Below are 21,423 nucleotides of genomic sequence, written 5' to 3'. Positions count from 1 at the left end.
GCCTAATCTTTCTAGGAATGAAATAAACCTGCTTCCCTGCTTTACCTTAGCGCCCTCCTATGGTAGTTAGTGGTATTAAAAGGTTGCCTAGGTGATCGCAGAGGGTCAGAGATGCTGCATGAGTCTATTGGATACTTGAATGTTGCATCCAAACAGCTGTTATCCATTAATGAAGTGGTGCAGTCATTTCGGTATTTTCAGTTCAGTTTCAGTTCCCTCTGAGACACACAATAGACCTGTTTTTGTCTTTTATAAGGGGGGTACAGGGGGTCTTTAGGGGGAGATAGCAGGTCAACAGTAGATGTCACATAAATTGAGTACATCATCTGAAAGCTGGGAACTTAAAAGATGAATTGGAGATGCAGCTCAGCACTGTGTGTCAAGTTGTTCTAGTCATAAATCAGAAATAAACATGAATTAATTGAACCATTTTTACCACTCGATATTTGATAACAATTATCAATAATCCCTCAACTATATAACGCCATAAAAAGCCATGCTGTGATTTGGTTTAAAAAAACTTTTGATATTTGGAGATTTCTGCAAGAATTGCATTTTTCGGTGATTGGATGGCGAGCATTTCTGTTCTGGAAACTGCTCAGAAACCCCCTTATTGTCAATCTTATTGTTTCATGACGCTGTGATTATCCTAGAGGTCACCACAGCTCTTTTTACACATTGAGGTCAAATTATAAAAAATGGTCTCACTACAATGACAACGGGACTAACATCATCACACATGAATACAGTTGGGCTAATTGGATCCACAAGAGTCTCAGTTTTACAGTTATATCCAATTTATGTAATTTCAAGATTTTTTAGGGACCCCAGTATGCAGAAATATTCAAACCATTTTTAGAATAGGCAAAAATGTATACTGCATGCAAAAAATTGCATGATTTTTGCCCCAAACTGCATGTGATTATTTGTATTTTTCTGTTTTGTTTTTAAATTTAGTCCAAATGTGGAGCGTCCTTAGGTTTTCTAGTGTCATATGATATCTGTAACTTCAATCTAGCTCTAAAACTGAACCTGCTACATTCTCTGAAATCATCTGACATACAGTTTGGGGCAAGTCATAGTCAAGTTAGCACACTGACAGCTCTTGTTGACTGTTGGGCTGCAGTTTGCCATGTTACGATTTGAGCATATTTTCTATGCTAAATGCAGTACCTGTGAGGGTTTCTGGATATTTGTCATTGTTTGTGTTGGTAATTGATTTCCAATAATATATACAAACATTTGCATAAAGAAAGCATATTTGTCCACTCCCATGTTGATAAGAGTATTAAATACTTGACAAATCTCCCTTTAAGGTACAATTTGAACAGATAGAAAATGTGCGATTAATCATGGACAACCGTGATTTATCACGATTAAATATTTTAATTGATTGACCGCCCTATGTCACTTTCATATGTTTCGTACTTTAGTGTGGCGGTGGAGTTAGCGGCTGTGGAGTAATTAAAGTTAATAAATGAATCAAATCAATAAGCATTGTATAAACAGACGCAAAAATGTGAAAGTCAACCAAAGTTTGGATTCTTGGTTTTATTGAAGCCAGGGGTCTGATAAACATTTTCCTTATCTTTGTCGGCGTAAGAAGCGAGAATCCACATGGCAGCTTAAAGGCTACAGAATTGTGTTAAAAGTCATACAATCAAACTTCTGAATTAATTTCAGGACACAAAAACGCAGCCAGCCATGTGCTTACAATGTCCTGATATCCTGAATACAAAAGGACTGGAAGCAGAAGCTCGTAGTCTCGTATAGATGTAGACTGTAAATAGTGGTCGAAGGCAATTCAGTTAGGATGTGAAGAGGCAGTTGCTTTCAACTGACGTTTGAGTACAAAAGTTACAACAACTGTTCATTATTCAATCTTGGGAGCAACATCCAACCTTTACAAAGGGTGAGTGCAACTTTGAAACCGAGCAGCATGAGAGCACTCCATTCCACTCAGCTAAATGCCAAATTTAACAAGTGTGGCCATGTTTTATGAAACATGATCTATACTGATATGACATATCAGTGTGGTCAGTCAGGTTAGGGTGCCATTTGAAAACTAAAACAGAAAAGTGTCTATGGGCAAAGCCATATTTGACAACACAAACAAAACATGCCGAATTAGGATGTAAACATAAACAAGGGGATGTTTCAGGGGCAAAAAAGGTCAAATCAGAAAATGAATGGACTTTTATTTGGTTTATCTACTGCAAAATGTCCCCAAAAAAACATCCCTAGGAAAAGGTGTCATGACAAAAAGGATTGATTCAATTTACAATATCACCAACAGAAAGCAGTTATTCCACAGTTAACCACCAGGGGCACCTTCCATAACTTAAGCAGCAAAAGCAGATAAATGATGCATTTTTACTGTGTAGATTAACTTCTAGGTTCATCACTAAACGTTCTAAAAAGGCAAGGCAAAAGGAAGAAAGATATGCATTCTGTATCTTTAACTGTAGCAACAGGGAATTGATACAAGTGTCCAAGGAAAAGTGCTTATTTCAACATGTGGCGGTGCTGCTCCTGGCTGTTCTTAAAATTGTGCTTCATCCACTTCGGCAACAGACCCTCAGGTGCACATTCCACCCAGTCACAAAAAAAATAAAAGGAAAAATAAAAACAATAAGAGCTTCACTTTGATGAAAAGTAAATCCAGAATAGGTGTGTAGCATCATTTTGATAAAAAATCATGCATAGAGTACACCAATATGGTCTTGTGGTTATTCCCTTACAGAGCAAATTTAAACTTAAACCCTAATTGCACTGCATTTGTCTACCAGTTCAGAGATTTCACCATAATCTACTGTACACAATTATGGTGTTTTTCTTTTCCTTTGACTAATGAAACCCCAGATATGGTTGAGTGGAAGGCATTTCTACCTTTTGTTATAGGGTGTTATTCAAAAGTTCATAGGCAGGTCTGAAGTTAAGGGCTCCATGCAAGAGTGGGATAAAAAAAGGGCCACTGGTTAATCTTATGGATGATTACCAACTAGAAAAGCAGAACAAAGTGTAATAATAATAACATGCATCTTTGGTTCCATGTCCCAATTCACTCCAGTTTTCCTTTTGTTGCTATTATTTGAATAGCAAACAGCTGCTCTCTTCACACTTTCCATTAATTCTGTGAAAGCTACTGATATCCATAAGATTAAGTAGGGCCTTGCATACAGACTTAATGATAATGTACACCTAATTAATTTTGATTATGGTGCCATGAAACCATACATATTATCACAGATTTAAATGATATGGTACAGTATTATGGTTTTACTTTAAGAAAAAAAAAAAAAAAGAGAGAGAAATTACAGAACACAATTAAGCAACCCCTTAAGGACACACAAATGAATTAGGAGCATTCCTGTGAAGGCTGGGTGCCCAGTGTGACAAACTGTTAGCTGTACATTGAAGGCAAAGGTCATTATTTTTAAAATGGGCACTGAAAAGAGACTGAACAAAAACACCTGACTGGACTACCGGGTGTCACTACAGGGATGTGTTTCTACAGCTACTTCATGTAGAAACTGGGAATGTTTTAACGGACATGCAAAGTACAGTGTGAATAAAACATGTGAAACCAAAAGGAGGACAGTGCTGTCAAACACCGAAGGATACCATATCTCATTTTGTTCAAACCACAGCAAATCATTGTGTCTTTTGGCTGCAAAGCGAGTGGTTTCAACCACAGTTGAGGGTTCTTCTGGGGGACCCAAAAGTTCCATCATGTGATTTCTTCTTAATATCAGCAGCCTTTACAGTTTGTATGAAGGCATTCAATCTATTGCTCTATTGAACACTATCAACTAGGCCACAGAAATCTTGTTTCTGAAAAAAATAACAGACCACAGGCTTGTTGTACATTAACAAAAATGTAAAACGAAATAAATTATTTGGATGACAAGAAATGGACAAAAACCTTTTAACCGATGGTGCTACAGTGCATTTCCTCTTACGTAGACGAGCACCTCCACTATGACACAAACAGCTAACTGTGCGAGGCACTTAGGAGTTATAGTAGGAAAGATGCTGCCCAACCCAATCCCCAAATATACACACCTGTAGCTAAAGGTTCCATTGCAACCTCTAAACCCTCTAAAATCAAATCCCAACCAGTGTCATTTAGTCAAAGAAGCTATTTTCAGAATTTGGACAGAATTGCATTTTATACAAAATCAAAGTTAACCTGAATAGATTTTTTTTTTTTGTATTTATATTTACAGAATCCTTCGAGATGAATAGGGCAAATGATATGATATCAGCTATCTGGACTTGTCGTATTAGTGTCATGACGTCAGTGGCATTTTAACATGTTTTTGTTATACAGATGAATGTTTCCTTAAACCGATAAATGGTGCACAAAATAAAATAAAAAGGAGGAGCTTTGTATAAATACATCGGTATCATATCCAACATTTTTTTACATACTACATAAGTTTTTGCAAGTATTTTAATTACTTTTTTTCAATGAATATATTTAAAGTTTAAATACCTTTCCAATCGCAAATTCCTTCCATGAGATAAGCTGAACCAGAGGCCATGTGACCAGTACATTTCCACTCTTTAAACCCATTAGGAGACAGTGTTTTACCCCAGAAACTGGGGGGCCTGCAGCCCAGCGCATCAGGCGGGCTGCCAGGGAGTGTGCACTCATTTCAATAAACTGACATCCCTCACAAAATAACATTTACAGTGGAAGAGAGGACAGAAATAAAGCCAAGCCATCAGCACCTATCATCCCATTAACACCTCTATCTCTGTTATCTCTCTCTTCCCATCTCACCACAACACCAAAACCACTGTGTGTGCTGACTGATATAGACATCGGGAATTTGGTCAATTTTTTATGCTCACATGTACATGTATATTTCCAGAGTATTAACGCAGTGGACGATGCAGCTGTTTTTGTTGCCTTCACGCTTCGTTCTCGGTCGGCGGTGGTATGTTGTTCGTTGAAACCATGGATTCTTGTTTGCGCGTCATCCTGTCCAACTCCGCCTGGACATCAGTCAAACCCGGCTTCTGCCCTTATAAAAAACAGGAGACAAAGTCCAAAAGTAATCTCCTGTAGCCTCTGTGTGTATTCATAAATAACGGGTTTCTACGGCCAGCAAGCGGATGGATGGGGGTTGGATGGGGGTTGGATGGTGATGCGGTCCCATGCTGGAGAGTTTGGCGGCTCGCTGCCACGGTTAACACACATGCAAAACTAATCATGAGACAAAGGGAACATGTACTCATGCATTATCCTTTCAGCTGGGTCTCAGAGAAACGTTAACACTGCTCAGCGCTGGAACAAAAAGTACAAGTCAGCGGTCCCAGACGGAGAGATGAGTTATGCAATGTTTCCCTCAATGTTTCACTGGCTACATTCAGCCATTTCACAAACTTTGTTATATTTACCTGATATAACAAAGTTAAAAAAAAAAAACATATTCTGGTGCTGGAGGTAAGAATGGTTGACATGCGAAACAGCTGAGGTTACTCAAGCAAAATAATTAGTTGAGCAAGAGAGCAGTGGGATATGACGAGGAGTGAGTGACATTAGTTTCATGGGGGCACTTATGATTGGAGGTTTGGTGCATACAGGCCTGTCACAAGTTTCTTCTTCTTTTTCTCCTGTTTTAACCTTCTCTCTCTTTCTCTCTCAGGCTGTAGAGATAAAACTCCAGACAAACTGGTCCACAGCTCTATCAACAAACAGCCCTGTTTTTCTAACTCTTCTAGTCTTGTTCTAAGTGTGCTTGCACTGAGACATGCTCTGAGATGGGTCTAAACACACAGCATGCTATAGTCAACAATAATGCTTTACAGGGTTCCTACACATTTTCCATTTTAAAATTCCATACGTGTCAAGATTTCTGGACTCTGGGTGCAGAGGTTGCTTTTGCCCTTGCACATGGCTCCCCTATATTGGAGATGTTGAACGATTTTACACAAAGTTTAACTTTCTTTTCACATTTGTAATCCTTAGCCAACCAGGCTTTGTATTTGGGATAGTCAAGCCAGCCCTCGGAAAACATGCATTTACCCATTGTGGCTGTTCAGTTCACACTTGTGCAGAAAGTTGGATGACGTTCCACTGTCAAACATCTTGCACTTGGGTCAGAGCTGTTTTGCTGGCTGTGATGTACATGCGACATCAAGCTCAGGCCCACACTCTCTCACACAGTGGTAAACATTTTGGCTGCCTGCTCCAAAAGCCATGAAAAACACTCTGCTTGTTTGATCAATGTATTTTTAGAAATTCCGAATTTTATATTTTAGAAAACAGAATAGGGGCAATTGTCCTGGAAACACAAATATTTTTCCATACTCTCATTTCTTTTTTCCCAAACTTATCCAGACCCGGAAATGACTAAAATCAAATGCTATATTGCGTAGGAACCCTGGCTTTATAACGGTTTTGATTAAAGGACAACTGCTAACCAGTGAGGAAGAAGGTTTAAAAACAGAGAGGCTGTTGTTTCCACTGAGATCGGAGGTGAGAGCACTGAAGTGAGAGATTGTACCTGTTTTCTTGGCGGACCCTTGCACTCCAGCTCCAACTGCTCCACTTCCTGGGCTTCCTGGGCTCCCTGGGGCTCCCGTCTTTTTACTCAACAGGCTGTTGAAGAAGTTAGCCAGCACTCCCTCATTGGCTGCCCCCGCTGCAGGAGAAACATGGAGATTAAAACCACTTCTGTATTGAGGAAACCTCCTGTTTTCTGGTGAAAATTGTCAAAGATAACAATATTTTAAATGGGAGATTTTAAAAGGTTGCACATATTCCAACTTGATGATAGCCATCACCCACCACACTCGATTACTGAGGTTCTAGTTACTTTCTCAACACTAGGAATACTGACAACACAGGCTGATTATGAACAGATTAGCTTGCTTTAATGCCTAACATTTTATGATTCCAGATTAGCAGTCTGGGATATCTTCAGTTACTTAAATATCTATTGTTCCTGCCACGTATAATCCCCTTTTTTTGCAAAAATAAAGCTACATCTTCATCTTGTAAAGTCAAGGACAAAAGCCCTCTCAATAGTATAGTGCACTATGGTATGTGCACCACCCTGAAATCATTACATTTGTATCAGAGGTTTTCCAATCTGTAGTAGTACAGCATATGACTCCCTCTATTTTTGATTTGGATAAAGTTATACGCCACAAAACGTCCTTTATCAGGAAAAAAACGCATAGTTTTAAAGTTGCTACAAACACAGAACTTTCCTTTATGAGATCTGATTTGCTTTGACACAGAGTAAAAAAAGTCTTAAAAGATTGCTCCAATAGGCGAGGCTTAACAGACCTCTATTAAATCTGGTTAAACCTACTCTAGTTGGAATGCACTAGCCCGCTACTACAGAGAAAGTCAATATTTCTGCTTAAGGGTTGCCAGCTCAGGAAGTGTGCAGGAATCTGTTGTTATGTGATTTATTTTAGTTGTTACCTCTTGGGGGCAATATTGCAGCATTTCAGAAAAAAAGGCGTTCACATTACAGTGAAAAGATCAAAAATAAATGAAAAGGAATGAGATCAAAACAGTTTTTTGCGGAGGTCTAAAATTGGTTTCAATAAATGTGGATGATTAAAAAAAATCCTGAAGTAAATAAAAAGGACAGTGCAAGCCCCTGAAAATAAATGAGCATTCATAAAGCTCCTACCTTTCATGTTAGGGTCAGGCTTTTTGACAGCAGCCATTGGTGAGCCGCTGTTCACGTTGGGTGTGCCGGTGCGACCCGCAGGCCTGGGAGACCCTGAAGCTGCCCGTCCCGGAGACTCCTGCAACACAGAAACCAGGGCAAGACTGTGGTCACAAACAAATAGCGTTGTTTGTCTATCCGGGAGAAAAAGGATTCAGTACAAAGAAAATGGAATAAATCTAACCGTTACTAATATTTCACAGTCGAGGGATGTTAAGACACTTACTGTTGCTCCTCTTGTTGGCGTGGCTGGCTGCTTCGCTAACAAAGACTGTAGAGAAAAAAAGTTGAACGGCTTAGTTCAGACATGGTTTACAATTTCAACAATAGGTTCCTATGTACACACAAATGGGAAAAAATGGTTGATTAATTTTGGACTTTCTGGAAATCTAATTCTAAACATATTTATACCATTTCTCAATTTGATATGCAAGATCAATTATAATATCATATTTAGATGTCCATAAATAGAGGGGCAGTCAGTGCAGATAAAAGTAGAAAAAAAACAACAACAAACAATTCTCTAACTTGCAAAACTGAAGCTTCAGTTGAGAGGGGTTTTTTTTAGATTGAGTTCCTGGTTTATTTGTCTACAAAATAGGAAGTGAAGCCAATGTTACTTGTCACGTGGAAGTTTCAGATGTTCACCAGCACGAGTACAGTATACACATTTGTTTAATAGTGAAAATGCCAGTTCAGGATCACTACTAAAATCTTACAAAGAACTGGTTCTTGGGTCGAGCTATTCACTTCATTTCAGCCAAAATTGTTTGTATTTTTTTTTTTAGATATCTTTGTAACACAGAAGAATATCCTCCTTACAACTTTATTTTCTTTATTATTATTCATATCATTAAAAACTTCCATACTGTGTTATCCAGTTTGATCAGAGGATGTTTATTTTATTTTTGAAAGTTTGCCTTCAAAATCGACGTAAGGAACTTTCAGACACACTGTCGATCTCGGCAGCTGGTGACAGAAATTATGAATTATACGACTGACACATACCTGTTGCTTCATCAGGAATACCTGCTCATCCTCTGCATTTATCTCTTTGTCGTGAACCAGCTGTGAAGAAAAGCAAAGGAGAAAGCATGTGGTTATTTAATTGGCACTCTGGAGTTGTAATGTCATCCTCTAAAGTTTATATTTTCTCAGTATTTGCATTGTCATTACCTTTCGTACTGGAGGCATCGTGATAAAATCTTCAAATGGATCCCCGGGTTTGACTGTTGATAAGTTTTCATGCAAAATCCCAATTTTCTTCTCATTATCCCATCCAGATGGACTGAAAGGAAAGAAGAGACCACTCCGATTACAGTGGGTGCAATGATGTAAACTCTGTTGTAGATAATTATGTAGAGTATGTTCTTGGAAGAAAACCAAAGAAACCTGATAAACTAAATAAACTAGTGCATCACTTACATGAACACTGCATCCTTCTCCACCACTAAGGCAGGTGTGGTGAACTGGAACTCATACATCTTGTGCACTAGATATTTGTAAAGCAGATCCAGGTTCTTCTCCTCTTTGACTGAAGTATAGATCAGACCAGCTCCATCTGTTTAATTCGGTTAAGGCATCAATTGTTGGGGTAATGACATAGTGGTGGATTGATTGATTGATTGATTGATTGATTAATTGCTCAATATCATGGGCCATATAAATAACATTTCTGTTTGAACAGTCAATGTTATAAATATGATAACCATTGTGATAGAATTACAAACAATTATGTATTAAAAGGATACACTGTAGGCAAAATTGCCTGATGTGGGACTGGATGAAATCAAAGTGCTCCTCTCTGTAGTCGTGCTCCTTCTCTAGTACGCCGATTGCGTCACACTGAAGGAGAAAAGATTGAGAAAGGGAAAGAGAGGAGTATTTTAATGACACAGACAATAAAATGTCAGCATTCACAAATTTGAACAAGGTTACACTGCTCTCTGCATCTTAAGCCCGTTCTACAATGACAGTGTCTTCTGTTGTGAATCTAGACTTTATTCCAAAAAGTCTGTCAATCTACACTGACTGGGAGAGACGCAGGTGCGATGAACAAATCAATATGCTCCCCATTCAGGGATTTTATGTTCCAAGTGTTGTTTTTAAGCATCGAGTAAAACACAGCGCAAAAATTTAAAAAGACCAAGTGTTTTGTTGTTATTTTTGATATTAGTCTGACTGGTGATGACCATTTGGCCAGCCGCTACAGATGACTTGGGTAGGAGTTGGTGTGGATTGGAAGGATGCAACTTTTCCATTGGCGCTTACCATACTGATTTGTTTTTAAAAGTCTCTGTGTGTTCAGCTCTCTGTGGTTTGAAGTTTAGTTTCTATTCTTCAATAAAAGTCTAATAATACTGCAGGGAGGAAGAGTACAAGCAGAAAAAATAATGGGGGACTTTTATTGTGAAGAATATAGGAAATGACCACCGCTCCTTTGACCACTAGTCACAGCCATAGTTACACACACCTTCAAGCGGGTAGTCCTGTTGTAATAGGGATGCAAATCCCTGCCGTGCTGGGCTGACGCGCCGAGTCAAACCAAGTTAATACAAACCAGTAAATGTAGATGGAAAAGGGGCTTTTATGTTGTGGTGGTGTGACAATGACAGCACAGAAATACAGAACTTCCTATCCCTGTGTCTGTAGTGAAGCTTCCATTATTAGTCATGACAGAAGGTGATATTCAAAAGAAGACTGACAGCCCAGTTTAACTACTTATAAACAGCAAATAATGGTCTTATATCTTTTTCTGCCATGCTGAATACTTTTTTAAGAGCTAGACAGAGGCACCAATGATAAAAAAAAGCACATTCACCATTTTTTAGTCACGGCTAGCATGTGAAGCGCTGCGGATGTCTACACTGTGTTATTCAGCACTAGCCTTTGCCTGGAGGGTTAACTAACAAGTATAATGGCAGCTTTTTATTAGAGGATACTGCCTCACAAAGCACAACATAAAAAGCATACATAAAAGTCTATAGGGTCTGAGCCCAAATGTGCTCACCATGGACGCAATTACAGTACCCATCAGAGGAAACCAGCAGGGAGGACGGCATTAAAGGAGACTTTCTGTGCCTGTTTATCTCAGGCAACTCAGGGTTAAGTAGAGAGGGGTACCTACAGGCTAGAAGGGCTGTGGCTGCAAATGTTAAAGAAGCAGAGCCCAGGGTGGAAGGGGAGTTAAGAGAAGCTATATATCATGGCCGCATGTAGTCTTTAAGAGGTTCTGGAAAACAATGCTGACCCAACAGCTTGCCATGGTAATCAGCATCCAAATGCAGCGATTTTTGTTTGTTTTTTATTTCATATGCATTACACCCAAAATCCCAAATAGCCCATGACATAAGGAATAGTAATCCCACATTATTCATTAACATTAATTCATTTGAGTTATTCTCAGACAGATAGCGCTGTTTGTTTTGCGTGTGTGTGTGCGCGCGTGCGTGTGTGTGTGTGTGTGTGTGTGTGTGTGTGTGTGTGTGTGTGTGTGTGTGCGTGTGTGTGTGTGCGTGTGTGTGTGCGTGTGTGTGTGCGTGTGTGTATGTGTGCGTGTATTGCGCTGTCCCAGGTGCTGAATCGCATTGGAGAAGATCAGTCTCAACAAAGCCAGGTATTTTAATTTAGGCCTATATGTTGGCAGAGGCTACAGTGTTTTTATTTATTTATTAATTTATTTCTTTATAAGCCTACATATGTGCAATTTGTTTTTTAATGGGCTATATCGTAATTTATTTGATGTGATTATTGCACCTTTTATAGCCATTTTGGTTTCAATAAAAAGGATTATCCTTGAAGTTCAATTTTTGTCCTCCTCTCTCATTAGACAATAATAGTAAAGTAAAGTACAATATAAGTAAATAATGTCTGCAAGTTTCAGAAAAGTATGGCAGCGTCTCTTGTCATTGCATTGTGTTTGCAACCCAGAATCCCCACTGACGGTGTAAAAAGGGTCCAGGAGGCTCGGGGGGGAAACAACTAAAATAAAATTCACAGGGAGAAATATACAAAATCATGCTAGACTTTATGTGGTACTCCTGACTGAGCGGGATAAAGGGCTCTGCACTACCGGGCGTACAACGGGATGCTCCGTGCGTAAGGACGCAACAGCAGCAGGAGTTTTTACTCTGACACAATGTACCATGAGAGAAACAAAAACACTTTTTCTAGCAGCTGTAAATCTGACTGAAATCTGTTTCTCTTCAGACTGAGTGAGTGAAAGGTGAGATGCGATTGACGCTCATAAAGAGATGAGAAGGAGGTTCTCCCTTGACACTCCCTCTCTGTGTGTGTGTACAGAGAGATGGACGCAATTTTGTTATTGTATATGTATACTTCACTATAGGCTTATAATGATTATAATAAACTTTATTTTTATTTGGTGAAGCAGCTGCATAGCCACTGCATAGCCATAATTCATTATTCCATTCGATTTGATTTTGTATCATTCTTTTGGCTCTTTGATCACAGGGATGTGTCAGAGAACTAGCAAATGGCTTGTCTCAGATAGAAGTACCTCTGAAAAGCTTTGACAGATTGGTAAAACCTCTTATAATGACACCAAAACATTAGTTGGCTCTAGATAGAGTCTAGGATTTCACAACAGACTTTTTGGGGTGTAAGAATTATTTACCTTTGTGCAAACTATTAGCACTGGAATGCCCAGGTTGTGTGTGAGTGTGTTGTCCCCAAGTGGTAGCACAACGGCCTCGTCTTCCCCTGCTGTTGGGGCCCGTCTCTGTGGGGAGGATGGAGCGGCGTCCTCCGGTTCTGTGTACTCTTGGAACGCTTTCGCCACTAGTGGAAAGACAAAGGGGGGAAAAGATAGGAATTCAGACCATTAGTGAGGATAATAGCATAATAAAAATGAAAATTAGTTCAGTTTCCAATGTCTTCATCTTCCTAACCATTCCTCTTTAATTAATGGACAAAGGCCCCTTGTTTTCCAGCTGACCCCTATTTTACAATATGTCGCCAACAAATATTTGTATCTTTATAATAAAATCTTCTGGCAAAATGTGTATATTGAAAGGAAATCTCACCATGCACAGTGTGTATGCAGACTGCCCATCTGCTTCTCTTATCAAATAAAAATGCTTTCCTTTCCCCAACTGACATCCAATTAGTTTGCACTTTTGAATTTATGAAATTATATGCAAAAAGTTATGTGACTATTAAAAAATATCTAAAATCAAATCTAAAATAATCCAGGCATTAGCAACACATTTTGCAATTACTGAGCCATTCTTAACTTAACGCTCCATATCGTCTGTAATAAAACAAGAACTTCCAACACAAGAGCATTAAGATGAAAAATCTTGAAAGCTGAAAAAGTTCTTGTGGTCTCGACTTCGTATCTCTGTAGCCCCTAAATGCAATTTTTTGAGGTGTACGTCATCTTTGGTAGAACCTTCTGTAAAGTTACGGAACCAGTTGCAGCCTACACTGCAACACCCTGATGCAGAACTATAAACCTGGTTTTATAGCACAGAGTTAAATGTTGTGCTTAGCCTCAAACTATGTCTCTGAGATTAGATCATAGGGTCAACACAAATGCATTGCAATTAGCAGGCATATTAATATATGCCCGCTCCTGCCCAATGAATGATAATGAAGATTCTAAACACAATTGCACATACAGCAAGTATTATAGGTCCTGTGTAGTTTAGTATAGTTAGACAAAATTCCCACTGTAACATAATAAACCTCGGGAGACAGGTAGAAAGAGACAAATACATCCTTCACTTTCCTGTTGTGTTGCCCTAGCTGTCCAGACATTTACAAAGCTGCTGTATGAGGAGGAGGAGGAGGAGGTAGTGGTGGTGGTTATGTGCAGGAAGCTTTGGCCTACTTCCTCAGGAGCTTCAGAAATGCGGCTAGGGACAGCCCATAAAGCCAGATTGACTTGGTGTTTTGAGCCAACTCCTTTACTTCCAAACATGGGATTTAGCATATGGGCCGGGGACCAGTGTTACAAGCAATCTACAGGGGAACTCTCCTGGATTACACAAATCCAGTGTATATGCACAAATAGGTTGGAATATGTACACAAGGAATTTAACACGTGGATTGTACACCATCCAAAAGCAAGATTCATGAAGGTTACTCCAATTGAAGTTTATAGATGACATCTGAACCTAATTTGAATGACTGCTAAAAGAAGTCAGACTTTCATCTAATCCTTTCTAGTGCAGAGACATTAAGCTTCACAGGGGGTCTGCTGGGTCGACAAATGGCAGGACATTACTTGAATGAAAATACAGACTAGAGACCAGAAAAACAAATCGTAAAATAGGAGTAGCTATTAGAAAATATCACTCAAACATTATTTTCACTGCCACCCATTCATTATAGTGCCCTGTCTCCACCACAAGAGTGTCTAAGGAAGTGGAGCAATAATCACGCTAAAACAATGACTCGAGTGTCTTGAATGGACGTTTTGATACTTGCCAACAGGGGGTAAGTATTTGATAATAAAAGGAGAGATTCTGGGTAGCGTATCACTTTAAAACACAAAGTGAAAGAAAGACAAATAGGTCTTAGTAGGACAAAGTCTGTCTGTCTGTCTATCTGTTCCACAAACAAAGGTGGGGTCAAAACACATTGGCACACATAATCGAGGACTGCTCAGCCTTCAATAAATTAAGTATACTGTACTTTAAGTACTGAAACTGTACCTCAAAGGTTTTATATATTTTTTAATCACAAAAGAATAGACCTGCATTAATCATTGACATCTAATAGGTATATTAATTACTTGAAAGATGTCAGTGAAAGCCAAAGCTCAAGTTTAGCTACGAATAAAGGTGTTGTTTCTGGTCAACTAAATGTCAAATAAGCAAATTTAGTCTCACTGGTTATTATAAGACAGGCCCAAGTTTTACATCAGTCTTAATCTGTTTACTATTTTAATGCTGTTGGCTCATGACTAAAACAACTGTCAGAATATTTATTTATTTATTTATATATATATATATAATATGTATATCTACACACCATTCCCAGCTACTGTAGCTAAAAGAAAAGTCCCTATCTTGTGACTACCACAGAAGTCACTGAGTGAAATATTTCTCATTTCAACGTGTCATCCAGGCAGCGATAGCTTGATCCTGTAATTCAACTTGAGAAAACTCCAGCAGACAGCTTACTTTAGTTACAGCATAGCAGGAGTCAGAACATCCGGCCCACTAACTGAATTCAGTCCCACTCAGTTTACGTCCCTTCCTCTCCCTGACGCCGCTGCTGTTGGAGGGGAGGGAACCATGATGCAAGACGCCTGCAAGACTCCCTGGACAAAAGCCACTCACACACATTTCCAGACTGTCGGTCAGTCTGACTCTCACTCACACACTCATGTCTATAAATATGTAATCTGACTAGGTCTCACCAATCTGCTACTGACATCACAACTGACATGCTGTAAGATACTTTATGTGGATGACATGCCTCAGCTAAACTGGAAATCTGACCATGTCAGTGGGTGGGTTCAAAATGTTTGGCCAAAGAGAAGTGGGAGGGAACCCTTAAGAAATCTGACACACAGATTTAAAGTTAAGCCTCAAATTTACCAAATTGTGAAGACCGCAAGAAAAAAATACTTCTACAGTAAACACTACGATAGCAAATGTAACAACAACAGCAACTGTAAAGTGTGCTCAAGCCAACATCTATTGAATACAAGTTATAATGTACAACTTGCAGGCATTATTTCCTTTCAAATGCATTGTATAATCTATTTCAACCATGCTTAACTAATACAGCCACTTGAACTTAAATAAGTCAGTAAAGCAAGTTGAAAATGTGGACCCATTAAACGTCATTATACCCACTTAAAGTGTTTGTAATTAACAAATGTGTTTTAGTCATCACTTGGCTACCAGCTTCCCTTTTTCTTTTCACGTTTGCCAGCAGACTTGTTACCACTTGTCACTTATATGTTGGGAACACCTGTTCTGCCAAATCAGAAATCATTAAAACAACTTGACTACTTCATTTCAGACTTGTAAGAGCAACAGCAGCCAGCAACCTTTGGCGGCAGACAAGAACCTTCTGTAAAACCCTGCAGGCTGAACTAACTTGCAACCTCCAAACACATTTTCCCAAACACAAAAGAACTGTTCATAAACTAGAGATGACCAGTTCTAAAATTAACAGGAGAACAACATCTGAGTGCTTCACACTCATTGATCAGCAGAACTCGCCTCCAGCCAGAGCACACAGCTGAGGATCATGGGCCTCTCTGGTGATGACCTAGAAACATCCATGACAATGTGTAATGTTATACAGTGCTTGCCTTCAATGCTACGCAGCAACCAATCTCTCCGTTTTCCTTATAGCCAGTCAGCAAGAGAGACTGGCTCTTATTATGTAAGACTCCCATTGCTTCCACCCTGGGGTGCTTCAGGCACCTTTTCTAAGTGCCTTTCCTTTAAACCCTCTCCTGAGATATACAAGTCCACAAAATATATGGTTTTTCTGCATGTTGAGACATAAAATGACTAACTTATAACAAATCACCACCTTATATATCAGTCTTAAACTGTCTGCTTTAACGAAACAAAGACCTGTTTGGATTTACGCTAGTCGCTACCATTTATAGCATTTAAACAGTGACCACTTCAATTAAATGCAATTCAATCTTCAGTCTTATTATCTCCATGTTTGTTTTACGTTGGCCAATTGCTTCACCAGCGAATGGGCTACCTACATGATAAAAATGCACATATTCTAAATTGGGGGTACAATTGGAAAGTAAAACAAAATCTGAGATTTTAGCTATAAACCAGACCCCTAAAATGTGGCAAATACTTTTGAATGTCCAGCTAGATCCAGCAGAAAAACCTTCTACAACAAACTACCATCCACAATGCAAGACACATATAGGTAGATAAAGTCAAACATTACTTACTATTCTGCTCCATTTCTCTCATGTCCTCTGGAGGGATCTTGAGCTTGTCCACATGGTCACGTAGCACACTGGCCCACTTCTGCAGTGACTCCATAATGGTCCAGGGGCGTGACATATCCGCAACAAACACAGCTAAACAGTCAGGTAGTGACTGAGCTGAAACGGCAAACTTAAGTAGGCCTTTGTGGTATAGGTCTCCATCCAGGATCCACACATTGCAGCGAGTAAGGTCTGCAAAGAAAAACAAAATACTAGTTTAATACAAGCAATATTATTATTGTTTATTGTTATTTTGTAAAGGCTACTGCTGTAAAACAACCACAAGTAAAGCTACAGCAGGTGAACTCACCATCTCTGTCTTCATCATGGACATTTAAGTACAGATACTCCAGTCCCCTCCCTCTCTTGTTGTGATCAGCTCCTTGAAGTTTGGCCATAAGTGCCGTTTTTCCTGAGCCATCCTCGCCTGTAAGATATTTAATTCATCAGCTTACATATGATGTTATTCATTATTAGTATCAGTCGTAACAGTGTCCAATACATATCATTATGGATATTTTACAATAACAATGGATGTGATGTACTACTTCCTGCCTATACAAAAACATATCTTAGACTTTCTTTCCACCTCAAATGCAATGAGACTACCCTTATGTTCTCATGACTGTCAAAGGCTGCATTTCCTCACACAAATGTGCTCAACAGCAGTATTTCTCACATTTTTGGAAGTCCAACCCAAATAAGTACGCACCCACCCAAGAAGACCTCTCCGTATTTTGTGTTTATTATGCCTTCCTTTCAAAAGTGTGGGAAGAAACTCAGCTGAAAGTGCAGACTGTATTGAAAAGTCAGAAAGATTTTAATTTACAAATTTTACATTTGCAGTCCCCTCCACTCCCCTCCCCTCAGGGCTGACCACCACAACCAAACACACCCCAAACACTGAAGCAGAAGCAGACTTTCACATATGTAGAATAAGTAATACTCACCAAATATCAGAATGTTTTTTCCTGATGGCAACTTTGCATTTGATCTAGTTGAAACGTCACTCAGTATTGAGGTCCTACAAGAAACAACAAGACAGATATTGAGAAAAACAGACAGATGACATATACCCACTAGCTACCAGCTCATCACCTGTTTGACCTGCTGCCCTCTTGCAGGCGCTACAGGTCAATGAAAGCCCGCACCTCCAGACTCGCCAACAGTTTCTTTCTCTGGGCCATACGGACACTGAACAAACAATAAATCTGTGCAATATTAATACACTAAATGTGAAATACATTTGACTGTGCAATATATCCTTTGATGCAATATACACCTCAAGTGCAACTACCTTTCTTTACATTTTATTCATTACATTTACCCTACCTACTTTACAATTACCTCTGTTTATATTACATGTATTTTTATATTGTATACCTCTAGTGTAATAATTCTGTTTATATATGTTTATTCCATCTACTTAACCTGTTTTATTTGCTTTATAACTGTGTGTGTTTTACCTGTTATATGTTTTACCTGCCTCGTTTAGTCTTGTCAAGTATTTGTTTTAAAGCACTGACCAGAAGTGGATCTGTGAATCTCGTTGTATTTAATACGATGACAATAAAGCTTTCTATTCTATTCTACATTGACAAGCACGTGGCACATTGACAGCTCCCTATATCTCAAAACATAAGTTGCTACTGAAAACAGTAATTAGCTAACGTTACATAACTTAACTATTACTTGCAACCTTCAAGAGAATGACACTTTTACAGCTGGCCCAGTGATGTGTCCACGACAACACACAAAGCAGGAAATGATCAGTCATTTCCACTGACCACTGACTTAGATATAGCTAGCTAAGTAAGTAGCTATGGATCTAAATCCATGCAACCTGACAAGTTGAAGCCTCATAACAATAAGATATGATAAGATCTTCCTTTATCAGTCCCGCAGAGGGGACATGTGCAGTGTACAGCAGCAAAGGGGATAGTGCACAAAACAACATGCATCAGCTAACAGTAAAAAGAGCTAAACAAAGTGTAACAAAATATGAACCATTTAAATAGAAGGAGGTATAAAAATAGGAGCAGTATATACAGTATTGACAATAAACAATACGCGTTGACTAAAGCCAGCAGTGTTGTTCTGCATACGAGTCGGTTAGTCGGTTATGCTGTTAGCTTGTTAATGTTAGCTTGTGTATAAAGGAGCTAGTATTTAGGTGTTGTCTTGACATGATCTATAAGAGCCCCTGCTAACCTTACTATGAATGCCTCTCTCTCCAACTTGACTCGTCAATTCAACAATATTATTTGTTTTAATAAAACAACCTTGGCTAACTTCAATGTAGCTAATCAGCCCACTTCGCTGACGTTAGCTGGGCTGCTAACACATTAGCTCACTGCAACAAGACCTATGGAAGGAGGCTTCAACACGCGTCATCAAGGCGTCGTAACTCCAGGGGTGTAATGCACATGCTCAGTAGAATCTGGTCTGCACTTGTCGAAATTAAGCCAATCACCACTCAGCTTCGGTTACACTGCGCATGCGTCATAGACCCGTGACCCATCCTCCTTCTACAGGCCTTGTCACTGACCGCCCAGCTAATGCTAACTGCTAGCCGTGGCCGGTGTGTTTGATTGTGAGCAAACCGTCAGTGACAAAGCAGATAACGGCTGTGTTTCTATAGCAACACAAGAAGCCCGTTGAAAGATTAAATACAACTTGCCAAAGGTTTTGTCCTTCTTCCTCTTCGTTGTTGTTGTCGGCTGAGCCCGGGAGCTGTTTCTCCAGAACGGGAGCCATCTTCTCTCTTTCTAACAACCCACAAAGGCAAGGCCCTGCTGCTGCTCTGCTGCTGGAGCTCCACTAAGCACCGCCCTTCAGCCAAGTAGACAGGAGGGTGCGTTGCATTCTAGTGATGATGGGAATTCAGGCTCTTTTTAGTGAGCAGGATCATTTGGCTCAGCTCACCAAAGAAGATCCGGCTCTTTCGGCTCCCAAACGACTCTTCGTTTTTACCACTTCTTGCCTTTTATAATTCAGCCAAATTTAGCGCTGTTTTGACCTATGATTAGTATGTGTGCACATATATCACTTCAATTATTCAATATAATAATACTAAAACTTATAATTTCCAGAATACCGTAATTTTACATGCTGCTTCGTTTCCGACTGTCACTCATCTTGTCTGCTATTTGTGCACCGCACATCAGGTCACCGCACCGCAATGCACTGCATCGCGCGCACCTCAACGCATCGCAACGCACTGCATAGCATACTGCCGCAATGCATCGCACCACAAAGCAACGCAGCGTAGCGCAACGCAACGCAACGCAACGCACCGCACCGCACAGCGCAACGCTCCGCAAAGCACTGGAGCGCAACGCACCACACCGATCCACACCACACAGCACTCCTCTCTCTTTCTCTCCTCCTCTCCCTCCTGCTCTGTACCTGTGGACTGTCAGCGTGCCACGCACGCCCGCCCCTCCCTGCTTGATGGTATGATCCTTGTCTGTCATCACCTGATTGGTCACACGGACCTCATTAACACAACATTCAGTCCCAGTCAGTGCATGGAGTGCCCGTGGTGCGGAGAAGATCGTCCTATCATTCTACCTTGAATTAAGTAAAGAAAGAAAAAAAAAAAAACGGCTTTCGGGCGGGAGCCGGCTCTTATCGTTCACTTAAAAGAGCCGGTTCTTTGAGCCGGCTCTTATCGTTCACTTAAAAGAGCCGGTTCTTTGAGCCGGCTCTTATCGTTCACTTAAAAGAGCCGGTTCTTTGAGCCGGCTCGTTCGTGACCGACACATCACTATTGCAATGGCTGCTATGCCGCGCCGGGACCTTTGGGTGCACTTCTGTAACATCTAACGTTCAGTAAAGTAGTTATTTATCGCCTTAATACTTATTCATAACGATAGAGACGTTTATTTGTATAAAATGTGAGTATAATATATGAAAAAAAGAGGATTTAACCATTGTGGTTCAAACGTGGTGTTAAAACCAAAACGTCAAGCACATCTGGCCACATGCCAATAAGTGATGTCATCTCCCTATAACAGCTGATGGAGAACACTGTGTGATATCAACATTTGACTTGTGGCCAAAGGTTCAACATGCTGTAAAGCACACAGTAATTGCAGTTTGCTGTAGTATGGGATCTGGTGTGGATTTAACTTTTAATTCTTCACCCTAGAAATTTAATTTGACCAGCTAATTGGCAATGATGGAGAAAGTATTCAGATCCTTTATTTAAACCTGCAGTAGGTAAAATGTTTTATGCAGCATTGGGCAAAATTTCCATAATAACCTTTCAACATATTGTAATTCATGTGCTCTGAGAGACAACTGGACTTCTGCACCCCCTAATGGCTCTGTTTTAATGCTATAAAAAATCAGGCCTGTGACGGGAGACTTTGGCCATTGTTTGTGGTTCAAACGTGGTGCCAAAACGTCAAGCACTTCTGGCCTCATGCCAATAAGTGATGTCATAGCAGGTTTTTTCCCTATAACAGATGATGGAGAACACTGTGTGATATCAACATTTGACTTGTGGCCAAAGCAAGCGCTGCTTTTTCACTTTCCCCACCCAGATTTATCCTGCCGGTCCAGGGGATTGAACTTGCGACCTTCTGCACCTCCTCATGGCTCTGTTTTCAGGCTTTAAAAATGTTTAAACATTTGATGCGAGAAATAGGCATTACAGTAACAGATTATTGATTCATATGATCAGCGCTGCCTAGTTGGACCGTTTGATCGGAGTTTGCAAGTGATTGACAGCTGCTCAGAGACGGCAGGCGCCAGCTCGGCTCTGAT

At 39.9% G+C, this 21,423-nt stretch overlaps 1 protein-coding gene across 3 annotated transcripts; it reads right to left on the bottom strand.

Moving 5' to 3' along the window:
* Positions 1–1,532: 1,532 nt before the first annotated feature.
* On the bottom strand, positions 1,533–19,509 carry dync1li2 (dynein, cytoplasmic 1, light intermediate chain 2). Of its 3 annotated transcripts, none has more exons than XM_037756991.1 (13): positions 19,331–19,509; positions 17,601–17,674; positions 16,961–17,077; positions 16,612–16,842; positions 12,337–12,500; positions 9,452–9,545; positions 9,126–9,261; positions 8,877–8,988; positions 8,709–8,768; positions 7,927–7,971; positions 7,662–7,779; positions 6,519–6,656; positions 1,533–5,028 (listed from the first exon to the last, which is right to left on the bottom strand). In XM_037756991.1, the coding sequence occupies exons 1-13, from the start codon at positions 19,405–19,407 to the stop codon at positions 5,012–5,014; spliced, it is 1,383 nt and encodes a 460-aa protein (XP_037612919.1). In that variant the 5' UTR covers positions 19,408–19,509; the 3' UTR covers positions 1,533–5,011. The 3 variants fall into 3 exon arrangements, with proteins under 3 accessions (XP_037612919.1, XP_037612909.1, XP_037612930.1); XM_037756981.1 differs by having other exon boundaries at positions 1,533–5,033; positions 19,331–19,507; XM_037757002.1 differs by lacking the exon at positions 19,331–19,509 and adding an exon at positions 17,749–17,819 and having other exon boundaries at positions 1,533–5,033.
* Positions 19,510–21,423: the final 1,914 nt, after the last annotated feature.

Source organism: Sebastes umbrosus, chromosome 2, assembly GCF_015220745.1.
Source record: "Sebastes umbrosus isolate fSebUmb1 chromosome 2, fSebUmb1.pri, whole genome shotgun sequence".
NCBI classification, from domain to species: Eukaryota; Metazoa; Chordata; class Actinopteri; order Perciformes; family Sebastidae; genus Sebastes; species Sebastes umbrosus.
This window is presented reverse-complemented; position numbering and strand designations above follow the sequence as displayed.

Coding starts and splice junctions, on each gene's coding strand:
- dync1li2 (XM_037756981.1), bottom strand. CDS start 19,407: ATGGCTCCCGTTCTGGAGAAACAGCTCCCGGGCTCAGCCGACAACAAC. Junction 12,501..16,611: donor GAGAGAAATGGAGCAGAATA/GTAAGTAATGTT, acceptor TCTTTCCACTAG/TGGCGAAAGCGTTCCAAGAG. Junction 8,769..8,876: donor CGATGCCTCCAGTACGAAAG/GTAATGACAATG, acceptor TTTTCTTCACAG/CTGGTTCACGACAAAGAGAT.